Consider the following 19,250-nt stretch of genomic DNA (forward strand, 5'->3'; position numbering starts at 1 on the left):
ACAGTTAGCAGGTGCATGCTAGGACATCTGACAGTCACTGGCATCACATCCAGGTCCAGTTGGAAGTAACATCAACGCATCCCCCCACATTTCCCACCATCAGTTGAAAACCAGTGAGGACAAAACAGTATCAATGGGACTTTGCCTTCCAATAGGAGGCAAATATCAAACCAGGCCAACTTCTCTCCCATCTTGTTTTGCTATTTTGCTTACGAATGCAATCCACTCTTACAGTAGGATTTAATTAATGAGTTCTCTGAGACAGCTCTGAAAAACAGATAACATTCCCTTTGAGGATGCATAACGGATTGCCGTACCTTCAAGTTATACCTGTGGAAGAACAAAGCCAAGAGCTGCACCAGATCAAAGTGAACGTAGCCATCCTTCTTCTCAATCCCAGCAATATTTGGCAAAACAAAAGGCACTTCCGCATTGATCGCACAATACATCCTCGTGGCCCAAGGAAAGAAGCCAAACTGGAAGAAATATTTGATCACAATATTCACCTGACAGGAGGAAGGAAAAGTCTAATTATTCAGCAGCAAATCACTTCATGGCACACAACCACAGATTATCTGTGAAAAAAATAACCCTTCGATATACCAGAACAAAAGAACACTAAACAGGTCAATGTTAGTAGATGGTTCCCTTCTTTCTTCTTTAGTTTTCTGCTTGCCTGCTCCTGGAGGGACGGTCTTCCCTTGCAGGGTGGCTGCCTGCTTCCCCTGTCAGCAGTGAGTGAGGAGGGGTTGGCGGCATGCCAGATGTCTGGGCCTGACTAGGGTACCTTCAAGCTGGGCATGGGGAAGTTCAGGATGGCGGGAGACACCGTCTCCAGATAGTCGATTTTTTGACGTATGGACATATACCAAATTCACTGAGATAAGCAGGAATCTTTTGGTATCCATTTTAAAAATTGTTATTCGCAAGCCATTTATCTATTTAGAATATTTCTATGCCACTTCTTCAGAGTCCTGTTTGAGGTGAAGGGGTGCCAGGTTCCAAGTGGGCCAGGGAAACCCCTGGAATTAAAGCTCATCTGCAGATTACAGAAGACAGATTCCCTGGAGAAAATGGATGATTTGGAGGGTAGTTTCTACGGCACTGTATCCCTGGCTCCATTCCCAGATCTCCAGGAATTTCCCACCCTATCTCTGGCAACCCTATCTACCCATTCCTGAAACCCTATTAAGAAGGCTTACAATTAAAACAACACAATGATATAAAAAAGAAGTCACTAAAAGCAAGGCATTAAAACCAAGACACGAGTTAGCCAATAAGTTCCACTTCCCACTATGGGCACAGTTTCATCTTCACGGTGTCAGGCTGAACACACTCAAATGAAGTCAACTTTATAGAAAAGGAACGAACTTTATTGATATGTGTCGCCCTAGCTACAGGGTGCTGGAACTGAGGGTTCGTGCCTTCAGTTCCAGTATATAGTCTGTTTGAATAAGGGCAATGGCTGTTCATTGGTCCATTTTCCCGCCGGGGAGTCTCGGCGGGGACTGTTACATCATGGGAGTCATGGGGGCTTTCCCCACTCACCTTCTGCTGCGCACCGCTCTCGTGCCCCCTCAGCGCGCATCATTCCTGGCGCGCTCTCAGGGTTCCCCACGACCCCGCGCAGGGTCATCAAAAGGTACCATTTCTTCAGCGCCAGGAATGATGCGCGCTGAGGTGGTGCAAGAGCGGCAGCGTCGGGGCGGCTGCGTGGTTGCCGCCCTTGCAAGTGGGGAGCGCCGCTGGACCCCACGCTACTTTCCCGGAGTAGCGCGCAGCAGAAGGTAAGTGGGGAAAGCCCCATAGTTTCATAGGTCTGTGACCCTGATACACGGAACAACTGTTTCTAGAGGCAGTTTTCTACGGAATACCCACCTCAGTGTAAATGATAGCTGTCATCCAGAAGAATTTTGTAGGTCTTGGAATGGACACCATGGCCCATAGGAATATCAGGACAGGCAGGATCAAAGTGAGGATAGAAGCCGAGACCATGTGGTTCACAATGATCACAGCGTAGCACAGCATTTCTGATTTGGACACCATGGTGTGATACAAAGCAACTCCCAGCTTCAGCAGACGAGGGAGGCCCTGGTAGAATTTGTCTGATTGGTCCAGCTCAGTGTCATAAAAAGTCCTGGACCACATATTTTAAAAAAGAAAAAACATTAGTAAGTCCAACGGCATATTTATCAGCTCGTGTATTTCAAAACTGGTTGCGTGTTCTATTAGCCTGGAGCAAAATTTCAGGCGCTAGAAAATGGGAAGAAGACATTTCTGATGCATTTTCCTTCAACGTATGTGTGAGCAATTATTACAAGGAATAAAATTGTAAAAGCTGGAAATACAAATTAATACTGGCCTAAAACATAAAGGAACGAACTTTATTGATATGTGTCGCCCTAGGTACAGGGTGCTGGAATTGAGGGTTCGTGCCCTCAGTTCCAGTATATATAGTCTGTTTGAATAAGGGCAATGGCAGTTCACTGGTCCGTTAAAGTCATTTTGTGACTCCCATGATGCAACAGTCTCCACCGAGACTCCCCGGCGGGGACTGTTGCATCATGGGAGTCACAAAATGACTTTAATCCACGAAATGATGGCTCAGACAAAAGGTATCTAATCTGAAACCCCTCATTCCAGCACTGGTCAAACAGATATTAGTATTTAGTTAGAACATTTTTATCCCGTTTTCCCTCCAAGGAGCTCAGGGGGGCATATATTGTTCTATGCTCCTCCATTTTATCCTCACAACAGCCCTATGAAAAAAGGCAGAAAGAGTTACTGGTAAGGTCACCCAGAGATAGGACTGCTGTGCCGGGCTGAGCAACCAGCAGAATGGTTTGTCAATAGGGACATGGGGGCAGGGGTGAGATAGGATATCCTCTACTCTTCTATGTTACTTCTGGGGAAAATGTAGAGTAGCTCTGGGAACATCTATGGTACCATAGAGTTTTCGTCAATTCCTAGAACTACCCTATCTCACTTCTTAATTTTCCCTGGAAGTGTCAATCTTTTATTTACTATTGAACCCATCGGCCATAACATTATTATACAAATATATTATACAATGCATATTACAAACAGTTGATACGAACTTGTTACAAACATATGACAAAGCAAATAGAATCCATAAAATAAATCAACAATCCATAAATAATTAATCATTACAATTTGGCCACGATTCTTACAAAATTAATAGATACAGATTATTTCCTTATATTAATTGCTAAAAAGAAGAAAGTAGCCACTTAAAAAGTTACCAATGGGATAGTATCAGCCAATAAAAAGCTGGGGAATTCAGATTAGCCTGTACACTCCCACACATGCCAGGTGGTGACCTTGGGCTAGTCACAGCTTCTCGGAGCTCTCTCAGCCCCACCCACCTCACAGGGTGTTTGTTGTGAGGGGGGAAGGGCAAGGAGATTGTAAGCCCCTTTGAGTCTCCTGCAGGAGAGAAAGGGGGGATATAAATCCAAACTCTTCTTCTTCTAATGCATTCCTCATCAGAGTCAGAAAATTTTTCTAGTAATTGGTTTAGCAATTTTTGCCAGGCAGAATAAAAAAGATGTTCACACTGCTCCCAAGAAATACACAGAATATTAGAAAGACAAAATTCAGGGTTCAGAATTTACCACCACTATGTGACCTGATTTTGGCCTCCGTTCACAGAGAGCATATTTTTCAAAAGTATTTCCAACCAGTGGTGGGATCCAGCCGGTTCGCACCACTTCGGCAGAACCGGTTGTTAAAATGGTGCTTGTAAACAAACAGTGGTTAAATTATTTAAATCCCGCCACTGTTACCAGCACCTTAAAGGTCATGTTAGAATTCAGGGTTGGAAGTGGCAAGCTGGCCTCTGTGGCTTTCTAAGGTCACTGGCACCTTGATCTGATACTGCAGAAATCCAAGACATAATATTAGTAGATGCATAATAGGAGTCATTCTTGCCTGTTCAGAAGCAGGGCACTGGCAGTCAGCACATCAGCAACTCTGCTCAGGGGCTTGCCCGCCTCTGTGATTCTGACATGTAGGGAAATGGGAGGTTCTTGTGTTCCTAAAGGCAAATTCTGCACAGAATGGCCAGGAAATTCTGCACAGGGAGAGCCTTGATGGAACACTGTGTTTTCCTCTCCCTCGGAGTCTTCGGCGGCTTCGTTGAGTCTCCGGCAGCTAAAAGGCATTAAAAAAAATCTCTGTGAATCCACTAAGTCACTGAGGACGAGATGGTTTCGAAAGGCAATTTGCTGCTTCAAGAGAACCAGTCTACACCTGAGAACTATCACCCCTCAAGACACAGTTCCAGAAAGGATGTGGCAACTTTTTTTTCCACTTTCAAAGTTGGCAGGAAGACAGCCACAATCATATCATGACACTCTCTATAATTCATACTGCACAGAGTGTCTTGAACTAGGCATGGGTGTCAAACTCGCGGCCCTATAGAGGTTATGGACTACAGTTCCCATCATCCCCTGCCAGCACCATGCTGGCAGGGGATGATGGGAACTGTAGTCCATAACCTCTGGAGGGCTACGAGTTTGACACCTGTGAACTAGAGCATCAAGGGGGAGGGGCTGTTGCTCAGGGGTGGAGAATCCTAGTTTCAGCCGCCAGCATCTCCAGTGAAAAGGATCAGATAATAAATTATGTGAAAGGCCTTAACCTGAGAAGCCTGCAGGATCGTTGCCAGTCTGTATAGATCATACTGGCCTTGATGGACCACTGGTCCTATTCCATAAGGCCCCCTCTGCACAGCAAATGTATAGTGGGTTGCAGTTGGGATAAAGTAACCTGTTTCCCTGTTTTTGCGTTCACATGCATCCATGCAGGCTGCGGTTGGAGCCCACAGAAACAATCCTGGTTACTGTCGCGCCTTCGCACAGAGACGCATTTCTTTTAAAAAATTTACTTAGGAGCAGCAGTGGCGTAGGAGGTTAAGAGCTTGTGTATCTAATCTGTATCTAAAAATTTTCCTTTAGGAGCAGCAGTGGCGTAGGAGGTTAAGAGCTCGTGTATCTAATCTGGAGGAACCGGGTTTGATTCCCAGCTCTGCCGCCTGAGCTGTGGAGGCTTATCTGGGGATTTCAGTTTAGCCTGTGCACTCCCACACACGCCAGCTGGGAGATTGTAAGCCCCTTTGAGTCTCCTGCAGGAGAGAAAGGGGGGGGATATAAATCCAAACTACTCCTCCTCCTCCTCCTCCTCCTCCTCCTCCTCCTCCTCCTCCTCCTCCTCCTCTTCTTCTTCTTCTTCTTCTTCTTCTTCTTCCCAAATAAATGTATAAATAAATAAATTTACTTCCCAAACAAATAGTGTGATTCTCAAAAAAAAACCAGTTTGGGGGTAATAACACGGGGCAGATTCGTTTTAGGGGCGGGATCTGTGTGAAGTTCCCCCCAAAATGTTTTTTCCCCCGTTCTAAACCTGTGTTTATAGGCCCGTGCACAGTGGGCTTAAGGCAGTTTCCTCTGTGTATGTTCATGTGTGAATTTTGATGGTTGGAAGTAACCTTCCACACAGATTCAAGCACACAGCACTACCATCTCCCCAAGTTATCAAAAGCTCATTGACTAGGAAAAGTCACAGCAAGAAATGGGGAAGGCAGGTATTTAATACTCACTCCAGGTACACAGGTGACATTTGAATCTCCTCCTCGGTTGTGGATTCAGGTATCTTGGCTTGGCTTTCATCCTCCGATAATGTGTGAGTTCTACTTTCTCCGACAACTGGCTGACTTTTCTTGGGGTTATAATAGTGAAGAACAGCCTCTACTGAGGCTTCCTTTCCCTTAGAAGAAAATCCAGTGAACATTTACTTAGAATGAGGGAAAGGTGTGTTTAATAAATAAATCATGTTGTTGTCTTTGGAGGGTTCCAAACTCCACGAGAAACTAGGAGCCCCATCCAGAGGGGCGGCCCAAATCTGCTGGTAGAAGTGGCATGGGGGTGCTTTGATTTATTTGCCCTCCCCAGGGCACTTCTCCCAGCAACAGAGCTGCTGCCCCCCTCCCTCAGTGCCCAATTTTTAGAACCAGTTACCTGTGCACTTCCAAATACCACAAAAAGATCTAACAAGAAGAGCTAGTAAGGAGGGAATACATTTACTTCCATACCTGACTGTAGTCTTGTTCTTGGTGAAAGTAAAGAACATATTGTTGAAAGCTTTCGTGGCTGGAATCAGCTGGCTGTGTGGGTTTTCAGGGCTGGGTAGTTTTTGCTCCAAACATTTCACCAGTTATAGATGCAGGTGAAATGTTAGGAGCACAAACTCCCAGATCACAGCCACACAAGTCCAGAAAACCCACAACAGTCAGAAAGCTGACTAGAAGTTTAAATTCTCTACTGAATTTTGGGTTTGTAAGAACCAGGATATACAAAGCTGACTCCAGTCTTTGGAGGGCGCAGGGCAAAATGATGTCCAGTGGGCCCTCCACAGAAGCACGTGTTCCTTCTCTCTCAGAAGAAGGAGCAGAATGTGATGCCTTCATATACTTTCAAGTCCTGTTGATGGTGGCAGGGCTTAGAAAGCATAAAATAGTTGCATTCCACTTCTGTTCCCTGATTTCCTTCCTAGTTTGGAACTTCCTAGTTTGGAACTTCCTAGTTTGGAACTTCCACTTTTCATGGAAGAGCATCTTCTAGAACAGCCATTCTCAACCAAGGTACCGTGGTACCCTGGGGTGCCGTGAACATGTCCCAGGGGTACCGCGGCAACACTACCACCACCACCCTCTCATTTTGTGGTGTCTCCCACCAGCGCCAGCAAGGACATGGAGCTGGCCCATGGGACAGGGCCTGCCACAAGGTCAGCAGCCACCACCACCCCCAGTGCTTCCCTTCACCCTGGGAGGGGAAGATGGGGGGGTGGCAAGCAGGGGCAATGGGAGGAGAAGGTGGAGGGTGGCGGCAGGGGTACCGTGAGATATGAAGAGTGAGGTCAAGGGTACCCTGACCTCGAAAAGGTTGGGAAACACTGTTCTAGAATAACGTGGTGGGTGACCTGACCTCCTAGTGCTCCTTTACACTTCATTAGTCAAAGTCAGCGGGGGGGGGGGCCCTCCTTGGGTTCCAAGACCCTGGAAATTGCCTGACCACACTGACCTCTGATACCAGTAGTAGACCTGCTTGTATTTATCATTTATGCACAGATGCATTTTAACAAAAGAGGATAAATTCAAGGGCTGGCGGATAATCTCTAAAGGAGATTTAGAGTTATTGGCTTTAAGGATTGCGTTTGCTTCACAGAACAGCCCAGCCAAAGCAAGAGAGCTGATCGTGGGAGTTCCTGAATGCCAGAGTCTACATCTACATCACTTCTTCCTTACTCTTTCGCAGTGCAGTCCTCAGGAGGGTTATTCCAGCCTAAGCCCATTCATTTCAATGGGCTTAGACTGGAGTCATTCTGCAGGGGATTGCATCTGGCCAAAGTGGAGAGACCTTACCATGCTCATCTGTCGCCTCAGCATGCACTTTTCAATTCTCATCACGTTTGCTATGTCCAGGGTGTCTTTACACAAGGCATTCAGCGCTTCCGTGATGTCATCCAGCAACGCTTGGCTAAAGATCCACATGAACTTAACAATGTTGATTCCTCTTTGCATGATATTTTCTGGTCAAAAAAAGAAAAGAAAGTGCATGTAGGTACAGAAGAATAGTTAAGAGCTAGCAAATCTCTTCAGGCTGAGGGAAAGGTCTGGGCGCCACCTAAAAAAGTTCCTCTATTATGGGGATCCCCTGCCTTTTTTGAGCCTGTGGGCACCTTTGAAATTTCAAAACAGTGTGATGGGCACAGTCACAAGATGGCTGTTGCACAGTAGCCTCAGCCAGCTACAGAAAGGATGCTGCAGCTTACTTGCAAATCACCCAGTAAAGGTTGTTGTGCTGTGTTGGCAACTGCTGCCAATACACAATTTTTATAAATCTGCATGGACAATCCAGTTGCCAATGGCCACTCAGAAGTCTTGCAGGCCTGGCCTTGCACCTGGTCTTGCACACTTTCTAAAACACCTGTTGAGTGCCAGAAAAGGTGTTAACAGGCCTCGTGGCACTCACAGGCCCCATGTTGAAGCCCCCTGCCCTATCCTCTTTCCAGCAGTTGAATTACATGAGATATATTTTTGAAGTTCTCTTGAGTTTGGGGATCAGTTTCCCTGAAGAAAATGGCTGTCCTGGATGGTGGACTCAATGCTGAGGTCATTTCCCTCCTTAAATCCCACAAATCTCCAGGTATTTCCCAACCCAGAGCTGGCAACCCTATAGTATAAAGGGTGTTCAACCATTCCCGACATGGGCCCTCTAAGCAGCCAGCTTGAAACATCAGAGTCATGTGACAGGAAGAGAGGGCGGTGTCGTCAAAGCTAGGATTATAGGCAGCAGAGGTGTTGCCAGGAGGAAGCACAGACCAAGGGTCAGAGACATGGTGGAAATCCTCTCCTTAGTGTGGTACAATGCCACAGAATCCTTCCTCCAAAGCAGCCATTTTGTCCAGGGGGAACCATCTCAGTCATCTGGAGATATCCAAGCTTATCCTGGAAGCTAGCAACCCTATTTGCTCCTCTATTACCTTTCAATGGCAAAAGGAGGCAGATGGCCAACTAGCCAAAAGACTGGGAAGTGGGTCTCTAGCTCGTTAATTTCTGACCTCTACCTAGCCACCCTTCGCAGTGAATGGATCGGTGTTTTGACAGCATCCAAGGCTCAATTGAATTATACTGGGAAATTCGCTTAAAATAATGTTATTTCTTTACCTTATTAAAAACTGCCCTTGTCCTATGAAGGATTCAAGACAGTTACCAAAATCATTAAAATACATTAAGTATAAAATCCATGGAGCCACACCTGACTCATCCGCTCTAGTATCTGGCTCCTCCAGATTTTCTTCACTGGCGCCCAGGTTTTGATTGGCTGCAGCACAGTAGGATACATAAATGAGATTTTTAAGCAGACAATTTAAAAAGAGAGCAATCCAACATTATATTTCCTTTCTACTCCCTTACACTGCAGAGATCTTGGAGTTTTGTCACCCAAAATGCACTGAGAAAAGTGCAGGAAGAAGGAAGGATGCAGATAAAAGAAATATATATGCATAGTGACTTGGCTAACAACAAAATAATAAAACTTAAGCAACCTTCCCTCTCTTGAGTACTTAAGCCCCCTCCCCCACAAGAGCTGATAATCAAATGTTCATTCTGGAGTGTCAGAAGATGACTCAGAATCAGTCTTAGGTGCTTAAAGTATATTTTATATAGCTTACAATTATTTATTTTAATTTAATGGACCATCTTGAGTTCCCTTATCGAGGTCCAAAGAGGATTGTCGTAACAAAACTTTATTACTACTACTACTTACTGAAAACAGGAAGTATTTAAGTTGAAAGTATCAGGAAAAAGTGGAGGAAATTACAGGGAGAATCAGAACCTTTACTGGTCCAAGGAGACAAACAATAGAACTTGTCCATGGGAAATATAATATTTTATTAAACACTACGTACAACCCACATTTCAGTTCTGCTTGCAACCAAATGCAGAAAGGGAATAACAGAGGGGTTCAAAAAAGGCCGCAGTGTCAACCAACCCATGTAAAGGAAGAATCCCAACACATGAAACCTCCCAACTGGTCTTCAGAGTTACAGCCCAGGAAGACCCCGTGCCACCTGCGTTTCCATTTGTTTCAGGTGTCTACCTACCACCTGTGCTACCCGCAGCTGGGTATTGCTGTTTTTCCTTCTCCTTTTTCTTCTGTTGGTCCCTCATTTCATCTTCCTTCCTCATCCTTAGAGCTGATTTTGAACTGGTCATCCAGGCTTCGTATGCAAGCTGTATAAAGGGGGAGATCTATTTTGAGTCCTGAACAACAATCTCCTTCAAAAGGTCTATCAAATGTTTCAGATGTTCTTAGTTTGGGGTTCTATTTTTACAGCTGACAGATTAGGGCTATCTGAGAATGCTACAGTCTAATAATGTTTACAAGGCTGATGGAAACCCATCTGCACAGTTGTGTTTAATCATTTGATTATGGGTTCCTGCATTGCAGGGGATTGGATTGAAGGCCCTTGTGGTCTCTTCCAAATCTATGATGCTTATTATTTTATTAGAGAGCCAGTGTAGTATAGTGGTTAAGGTCAGGTGTACTCTAATCTGGAAAGTTGCCGGGTGGTCTTGAGCTACTCACATACTCTCAGCCTAATCTACCATGCAGAGTTGACACTAGTAGAGGCGTAGCTCCAAGGGGACCTAGGGGTGCATGACGCACCAGGTGCGCGCCCCTGTGGGGGCATGGCGGGGGCGTGGCAGGACGGGGCGGAGGATGCACCAGTGCATCGGGTACTTTCCCCACTTGCTACGCCTCTGGTCACTAGGATAAAATGGAAGAGAGGGGAGTGATGTAAGACACTCTGAGTCCCTCATGGGGAGAAAGGTGAGGTAAAAATAAGGTGACCAGACGGTCACCTTTGTGATCCGGGACGGGGGGGAGGCGGCCGTGCGCGCGTGCGCACACGCCGCCGCAGGAGCACGGCCTTCTGGGACTTGCCATTTGCCACCCTGTCACAGGGCGGCAAACGGCAAGCCCCAGAAGGCTGCGCGCTCCTGTGGTCGCGCGCGGGGGAGGCTGCTGCACTGCCTTGTGCCCCAGAAGGCAATGCAGCAGCCTCCCAAAAATCGGGACAATTTGAAGAACCTGCGGGACGCGGGACAAGTTGTTAAAAAAGCCGGGACTGTCCCGCCAAAAGCGGGACATCTGGTCAGCCTAGGTAAAAATGAAATAAGTAAATAAACAAGTCAAACCTGGAATGCTGTTTTCCTCTTTGGAGATTCCTCCTCATTCCGTTCAGCACTTCCTTGTTCCTCTTCTTCCTCACTATCTGACTCGAAGAGGTAGTAGCTCCCACCCCGAATCACTGGGAAGCAGACATGGTTGAGGAATTGAAGGATTTGGAGGAACCCACTGCCACATACACAAGACCACACTGCTTTGGCTCCCCAGGAACAACCACCATCTTTGGGTTTCTTACTAAACAATTACACATCAGAGCTCCTGCTTCACCTGAAAGCTGTGCTAAAAACATAGGTAAGCAATCTGAGAATGAACACAACAAGAGAGCTAAAGGAATCGGGAGCAGCTAATTGACACAAAGTTGTAAGATGTTTCTGTTTGGGTTGACCTTTGGGGCTCAGGGAGAAGTCAGAAATGGTCTACAGGTCAAGGATGATAACACCACCCAAGGACTTCCTGTCCCAGGCACCAAGACCCCAGGTCGTGTCTGAGGGTTAACCCTTCATCATCCAAATGATGCTCCAGGTCAGGTTTTTAACTGATTGATCTAATCTGCTAGTCAACAAACTTTTGTAGCCCTAGTGGTAGCCTATTCAATGGCAAACAGCAGCAAAGGCGGAAAAACAGACACCTTTCTAGAGAGAAAAATGCCACCCCAATAGTTCACATAAGTCCTTAAGTGTTGTCATTACAGGAAACTTACTTGAAGTATGATTCACCCACGGCTGCCACCAGGTTTTCTTTTCATCATTCTCTTTTTTGCCAGCATCCTCTGCAAAAGGGTTCAAAAAATGCTTTAGTCAAAAATGCCCTTAAGGAATAGTCTATCCAAGCATGCTATGCCAACTCAAGTCATATGTGACTTGTGAAGAAAAGCTAATGCCCCTGAAAATTGACATTGAGGCTGCCATTTTCCTTATTGGCTGGGCCCTGATTCCATCTTGGGCCCTGCCCACTCCCTCCCCTTTTTTGGCCTTTAGATCGGGCGCCTGTTTTTAAACAACTTTTAAACATCTTTGTTGTTTTAACTTATTTAATGTTAAAAACTGCTGCCTAAGTTTTAATGGATTTAAGTTTTATGTTGTGTTGGTTGCTGTCTTGAAGAACAGCCATGTTGTGAGCGGCCTCGAGCCCTTTGGGGGTGAGGCGGCCTATAAATGATAGATAGATAGATAGATAGATGGATGGATGGATGGATGGATGGATGGATGGATGGATGGATGGATGGATGGATGGATGGATGGATGGATGGATGGATGGATGGATGGATGGATGGATGGATGGATGGATGGATGGATGGATGGATGGATGGATGGATGGATGGATGGATGGATGGATGGATGGATGGATGGATGGATGGATGGATGGATGGATGGATTCCACCAATGTGCCAGCTAAGAGCTCCAGGCTGACACCTGGTAGCTGTTCCTTCACTTAGGGTGGCTGGCCTGGTATTGAAAACCATCCAGCCATTTTCCATCATGGTTCCCACACTGTGGAATGGGGTCCCTGAAGATGTGAGGAGAATTTTAGAGGAAGTGCTTACTTGTTTGTCAGAGCTTTTGATCGGGTGGGAAGGACAAGCATTTTTTTTGCAGAGAGAGAGGGAGCTATTTGTGAGTTCCATCAGGCTTTCAAGTCAAAAGGCAGGATACAAAGTTTTAATAAATAAAATGACTCAATACTGTTGAATACATGTTGACAAAAATGGCTGCCCACTTATTCACGCAAGCTCTCATACCTTGAAATATGTAACCCAAGATCACACTATAAGTGAACTTCAAGATATCTGTTTGGGAAGTCTCTTAGTTGTCCTGGATCATCGCTAACAAATGAGATTGCAGCGCACAAGCCATTGGAAAATAGCAGTACTAATAATAGTAATATTAGCATTTTACCTGGACCCTTTTCTTTTTCAGACTTCTGCACAGCTTCAGCTTCTGAACTGGGCACTGATTTCTTCGAGCTGTTATGCTTTTTCTGACTTACTTTGATCAGTTCCAGCCTACAGAAACAAATAAGCAGAAGCCTTAAGAACATAAGAAAGCCTTCTTGTCTCAAAGCTGTTTACAAGCATTCTGGCTCCTCATGGTTTGCAAATAATGGCTGGCCTGAATCCACAAGAGTGTTTCCATCCGCAGAAATCCTCTGGTGAATCTTAGTCGATGTTTGCAAGCTGCAGGCAAAAAATCCTGTCCTGGAATTTTAAATTTCACTGAGTACGACTGGCTTGGAAGCTGAGGTTGCCAACCTCCAGGTCAGGGACATAGGTACAGATTTTTAATTGGGGGGGTTCGACGGTGGGGCCATGCCCGCACCTGCCCCCGGGGGCATGGCCATGTCTTCCCAAGCCCCACCCCCGGCCTCAGTGCTTATAAAAGCAGCTCTCCGAGGCCAGGGACAGCACATTCCCCTGCCCCCCACCAACTGGGATCCCAGCCGGCAGCCGGCAGCCCCTTCTGCCCTCCCCTCTGGGCAGAGACGTAGTTAGGGAAAATGGAGCCCGGTGCAAAATCTGAGTTTTGCTCCCCCCCAATGGGTGGCCTCTATGATGCTGGAATCCACCCCTAAACAGCATCATTTTCAATGGGTGTTTAAACTAGGGAGCCCAGATTCTCCTTTTCAATCCATCTTAAAGGGAGAATCTGGGGTCCCCAGTTAAAACAACATTGAAAGTGATGCTGTTTTGGGGTGGATTATCCCCCACCCTGAAACAGCATCACTTTCAATGTTTAAACTGGGGATCTCAAATTCTTTATTTAAATCCATGCAGAAGGAGGTGGATTTAAAAGGAGAATCTGGGAAAATTTGGGGAGTGCCTGCTATCAGAGGTGCAATTATTAAGCTAGCAGCACCAAACTTTCAGGGTATCTTTAGGAGACTCTCCTGATGATACCACCCAGGTTTGGTGAAGTTTAGGTCAGGGAGTCCAAAGTTATGGACCCTCAAAGTTGTAGCCCCCATCTTCTATTAGCTCCCATTGGAAACAATGGGGGATGGGGCACCCCCTTTGGGAGTCCATAACTTTGTACCCCCTGAACCAAGCCTGGGTGATAGCATCAGGAGAGCCTCCTGAAGATATCCTGAAGTTTTGGTGTTTCTAGCCTAAAAACTGCGCCCTCTGCAGGCCAAAAACCAAAAAACACTAAAAAATACCAAAACCCCCACAAACGGGGGGCAGAGCTTCAGACATGTAATGGGGGGGGTTGAACCCGAGAACCCCCCCTTACCTACGTCCTTGCTTCAGGTGGTAGCTGGAGATTTCCTGGGATTACAACTGATCTCCAGGTGACAGAAATCAGTTCACCTGGAGAAAATGGCCCACAGCAGTCCTGCCCCGCCTCAAACCCCGCCTTCTTCAGGCCCCACCCCCAAAATCTCCAGGAATTTCCAACCCCTAGGTAGCCCTGACTTCAGCAGGATCTGTTTCTGCCAGTCCCCAAAAGTAACAGTAGACTAGGCTTATATTGAAAGGGATTATTTTACTGTCTACATAGCTGAAGCTTTGCTTAAGGGCACACCAATGCTGAGGATAATCTGCTTTCAATCTTTCGGGGTTTATTCACATGTAATCATGTCTAAATTCCCCCAACCCCAGCCATTTTTTTTACTAACATGCTTTAGAACCTCCTGGCGAGAAAAAACTCATATGGCATTTATAATTTGGATGCATTTATTACCCCACCTTTCCTCCAAACAGCTCGCAGTGGCATGCAGATTTCTCTCCTTTCTCCATTTTATCCTCAAACACACACACACACACCCAGTGAAATAGGAGGTTAGACTGAGAAAAAAATTGCCCCAGGGATTTTTTCAAGGCAAGCAGGGATTTGAACTCATGTTTCCTTAGGCCTAGTTTAACACTTTAACCCTGCCTAATTACAATGTGCCATTTTGATCTTTCACAGCAGAAATTTCTGGTCACTATTTATTTTTTGCTTCTACTTCCAAAGCCCTTTCATGTTATTGACATGGGCTCATGTGTTTTGGAGGCATTGCCTAGAGGGGAAAGAGTTCTAGAACAGTGGTGGCGAACCTTTGGCACTCCAGATGTTATGGACTACAATTCCCATCAGCCCCAATTGGCCATGCTGGCAAGGTTCTAGGAGGTGCTATTTAGGATTCTTTTAACCTCAGCAATTCTGTGAAGAAAACTTACTGTCTGTACATGATGTGCATTGATTTCTGATCCTCCTCCATCTTGCGTGCCACCATTTTCTTCTCCTTTGCCTCGATCAGCTCAGCTCCTCTACATGTACAGGATGGATGGGAGGTTATTTATAAACAGAACTAACAGAAGAACAGACAGATTTCCCATGGAACATCAAGTCCAACATCCTGTGTCAAGCCAGAGGTCTCCTGGATAGCCCAAAGACCAGAGGCAGAGTGAGGGGAAACTGCACCCAGAGCGCATGCACACCCTGAGCCCCTGCTGCGACTCTGCCTGCCACCATCCCGCCCTGCCCTGGAATGCCCCCGGAACGCCCCCTCCACGGCCTGGCCATGCCTCCGCCTGGGGCATCACGCCCCCCTTCATGGGCGCTATGCCACAGCCAAAGACTAGACAAAGAGGCAAGAACCCTCCTCTCCTGTTCTTACCATCTGATACTCAGAGCTATACTTTCTCTGTACAAGGGCAATTCAACTAGCTGTCAGAAACAAAGCAAAACCTGCTACACAAAGGTCTTGGCAAGAGAAACTGGTGTGTTTGAAATGCTATACTTAGTGACTCAACTGTATAACTTTACTGTAACTAGCCACATAGAAAACAAAACAACGAAGCACGTTCAACAGAACAGAACAGTATCCATTTTAAAAATTGACAAGCAATACCCTGACACAAGTCAAGGAAAAATATTCTTTAACCCAGATCCAAAGATCAGGGAAAGTCCAGGGTAGACCTTTGGGTAAATAGTACAGAAGACGGGGTCCCATTTCGCTTCAAGCTTGTTCACTCCGTTATGAGGTGGCCTGCCTGTCTCTATACAGGATATCATTAGACAGAATCAACTTAATTGCATTCCAGGATATTCAATTGGCTAGGCGGCCACAGTATGTAATATCAATGTGCTGAACCATGTCATTTAGCTGACATGGTTAATAGCTACCAATATAGTTCTCCTTCAAGAATTAATATAATCATTGTTACAGCTCTCCACTAATCATAGAATCATAGAGTTGGAAGAGACCACAAGGGCCATCAAGTCCAACCCCCTGCCATGCAGGAACACACAATCAAAGCACTCCTGACATAAGATCAATCAACATCTGTTTAAAAAACCTCCAAAGAATGAGACTCTACCAATGGCGATCACCAAATAAGGTTTGAGGGAAGTATTTGTCCCAGACCCAAAAGGAACATGTGACACATAAACTTCAGGCTACAATTTATTGAAAGAACGGTAGTGTTGAGCATGTTGTGAAATTATGTATTTATTTATTGAATTTATTATTGAATTTACTATGCCACCCCCGAGGGCTCTGGGCAATGTACGAATACACACAACAACAATAAAAGCAGTGAAACAAATAGATTTACTGATTAAAATATTACGAGGAAAAGAAGCCAGACTCTGCCTTCGTCAGGTCACCAGAAACAGCTGTCATAAAGTTGTAAGAGCACAGATTCCTTGTCAGTGGGACACAAATGTACTTTCCTGCGTTATGATTTCCCTTGATCCGCCATCGGTTGTTCAAAGTGCTGTCCAATCACAGCTGATTGAATTATCTGGCCCGCCCCTTTTCTCACCATGTTTATTTCATTTATGTCATTTGTATCCCACCTTGCTGCCCGCTTAGGATCCTTTGTGCAGAACCTTGCTGTAGTGACTTATAGTACCATTTTAAGCAGTCACCCACTCCTAAGCTCATTGACGTCAATATATTTATTTATTTATACGTTATTTACATTATTTATACCCCATCGGGTCCCCAAAACAGCTTACATCATTCTCCTCTCCTCCATTTTATCCTCACAACCATGTCTTGAGGCAGTTTACACTGACAGTGTGTGACTGACCAAAGGTCACCTGGGATCCTGAAGATTGCATGGCAGAATGGGAATTCGAACCTGGGTCTCCCCGATCCTAATTAAGCACCACACCACAGAAGGGTGTAACTCTGCTTAGGGTTGAACTGTTATAGCCTGGATCCATGCATGTTCGCTCAGAAGTAAGTCCTACTGAGTTCAGTCAGGCCTACTCCCAAGTGAGCATAAGACTGCGGCGTTAGTTGGACATGAAAACAAAACCCCAGTACATGCCTCTTCTTGACGCTGTTTCTTATGGACTATGAATAAATATTTTCACTCAGAACAGTGAAGGCAAATCAAACTTGATCACAGTCATATCTCTGTTGCACTGCTCAGTTCCAGTCTTGAAGATGGACTGAAAACTTTCTAGTGATGTTGAGCATGAAACTATATGGGAAGGGACAGGGAACAGACAAATCTCCTCACAGCGTGCATAATTTGTTGCAAAAATTAGACCTTTAGACGTGGACTGGGCTTTAGATGGGGACAGCGCCACAAATGTGGCTGACTGCCACCATCCAGTCAGTTTAGCTACAGGAAGCCACATGTGACACCCTTCCCACCTTCTCGCTCAATAGCTAAATGCCATTTTGTTTAGACTTTCTGTACATCTTAAATACACACCTGGAGGCCAAAATCTTGGCAGCCTTGAGATCAACTACAACGTAGAGGTAGTAGTAGCTCATAAAAACTCTACGCTGGATCAGCAGGAAAGCAAAACAAATTGCATCCCAGGTGATGCCCGCTTCTTTCTCGGGAAGGTCGCACGAGGCATCCTCAGGCAGATCTGCGCAGGAGCAAGCAAGCAAATAAACACATTCGCATGCATGCATGTTGCAAATTTCTAGGACATATTCATCCAGCACTTTTAATGCAACATTGTTATTATATAATGTGCAATCTGGACAGCATTACTGAACTTTTGATTCTGCAGAAATGACACAGTGGGGGAAAAGAGCACACATGAACTGTAGTTTCCAATCTTTTGGCCATTGCCTCATACAAAATGCCGCCGAGTTGCAGCCAAATTATTATTATTATTATTATTATTATTATTATTATTATTATTATTATTATTATTATTATTATTATTATTATTATTACAAAACAGTTATACACAGCAAACAAGATCAATATGCTGGATTTTGTATTACATCACACGTCGGACACTTCCCAAGCATCTAGGACTATGTGATGTATCGACGAATAATGCGTGCAGAGCCGAGTAGGGTGGCCTTTTGCAGCTGACATATGGTGATTTTGTCAGCGCCAATTGTTTTTAAGTACCGTTCAAGATCTTTAGGCACTGCACCCAGTGTGCCGATCACCACTGGGACCACCTTTACTGGTTTGTGCCAGAGTCTTTGTAGTTCAATCCTTAAATCCTCGTATCGTGTAAGTTTTTCCAGTTGCTTCTCATCAATATTATTATTCCATCAATATTATTATTCCAATATTATTATTTTTCCAGTTGCTTCTCATCAATATTATTCTCATTATTATTATTCTCATTATTCTCATTATTATTATTATTATTATTATTATTATTATTATTATTATTATTATTAATTCAATTTAATAGACCGCCCTAACCCCGAAGGGCTCAGGGCGGTTCACAAAACAATCAACATTTAAATACATCAAATAGTTTCAATTAAAACAATAAATAAATTAAACATTAAAACACTAGCAGCAGTGATCTTCCACAATTAAAATAAGTAGATGATGTCCGGCATTAACCCCCCGGGAGGGGACTGGCCGATATTCAGTCAGCAGATGACAAAGCTGTAAAGAGTTATGGCAACTTCACAGGCAAGAGACAAAACAAAGTTTAGGTGTGTACCATATTATAGCGTCCTCTGGGGGACAGAAGAACCCCATACCTGGAGCCCAGGAGGTCCAGATATCACAAGCCCAGTCACTGCTTCTTTTAGACAGGTTATTTATTCAGCAATACAGACTCCCAAGGGGGTGGTTCATCCTGTCCACTTCAATGTCACACTGTTACATAGTAGAAGTGCTGAACCTACATAGGAGAAGTGCTGAACCTAGCTGAACCTTCAACCTTCTTCTCTTGCCAGAAGCCCCCTCCCAATTCCCTTTCCTTCCTTTTTATACCCCAGTTTTACATCTTGAGTTGTATCCAGTGGCATAGCACCAACGGGGCGTGGGGCATGATGGGGCACAGGGCGCACGCATCCCGGGTCCAGTTCCCCCTCGCTACGGCTCTGGTCTTACCCCATCCTCTTCTCCTCTGCCTGTCTCAAAATACCCTTTCAGTCAGGTTTGCTTTTTGCTGTCATATCATTTGAGCTTCCCTGGAACAGACTGCAAAGGCCGCCCTTGATCCAGTGGTGGGATCCAAAAATTTTAGTAGGTTCCCTCGACAGCCGCCCTCAGCAAAGGGGGCAGAGGCATACCTAGGCAAACCTGAGCCCTGGGCAAAA

At 45.3% G+C, this 19,250-nt stretch overlaps 1 protein-coding gene across 1 annotated transcript in view; it reads right to left on the reverse strand.

Moving 5' to 3' along the window:
- LOC125433403 (piezo-type mechanosensitive ion channel component 2-like) overlaps positions 1 to 19,250 on the reverse strand; it is an 86,350-nt gene that overhangs the window by 24,000 nt on the left and 43,100 nt on the right. The window contains exons 23-34 of the mRNA XM_048497906.1: positions 17,428 to 17,579; positions 14,932 to 15,021; positions 12,671 to 12,777; positions 11,476 to 11,544; positions 10,784 to 10,896; positions 9,685 to 9,814; positions 8,838 to 8,903; positions 7,442 to 7,608; positions 5,621 to 5,787; positions 3,952 to 4,173; positions 1,879 to 2,137; positions 318 to 506 (exon numbers count right to left, since the gene is read on the reverse strand). Coding sequence (XP_048353863.1) covers positions 318 to 506; positions 1,879 to 2,137; positions 3,952 to 4,173; positions 5,621 to 5,787; positions 7,442 to 7,608; positions 8,838 to 8,903; positions 9,685 to 9,814; positions 10,784 to 10,896; positions 11,476 to 11,544; positions 12,671 to 12,777; positions 14,932 to 15,021; positions 17,428 to 17,579 — 1,731 coding nt within the window. The remainder of the gene's footprint in view (positions 1 to 317; positions 507 to 1,878; positions 2,138 to 3,951; positions 4,174 to 5,620; positions 5,788 to 7,441; positions 7,609 to 8,837; positions 8,904 to 9,684; positions 9,815 to 10,783; positions 10,897 to 11,475; positions 11,545 to 12,670; positions 12,778 to 14,931; positions 15,022 to 17,427; positions 17,580 to 19,250) is intronic.

Source organism: Sphaerodactylus townsendi, linkage group LG05 (assembly GCF_021028975.2).
Source record: "Sphaerodactylus townsendi isolate TG3544 linkage group LG05, MPM_Stown_v2.3, whole genome shotgun sequence".
Lineage (NCBI taxonomy): Eukaryota > Metazoa > Chordata > Lepidosauria > Squamata > Sphaerodactylidae > Sphaerodactylus > Sphaerodactylus townsendi.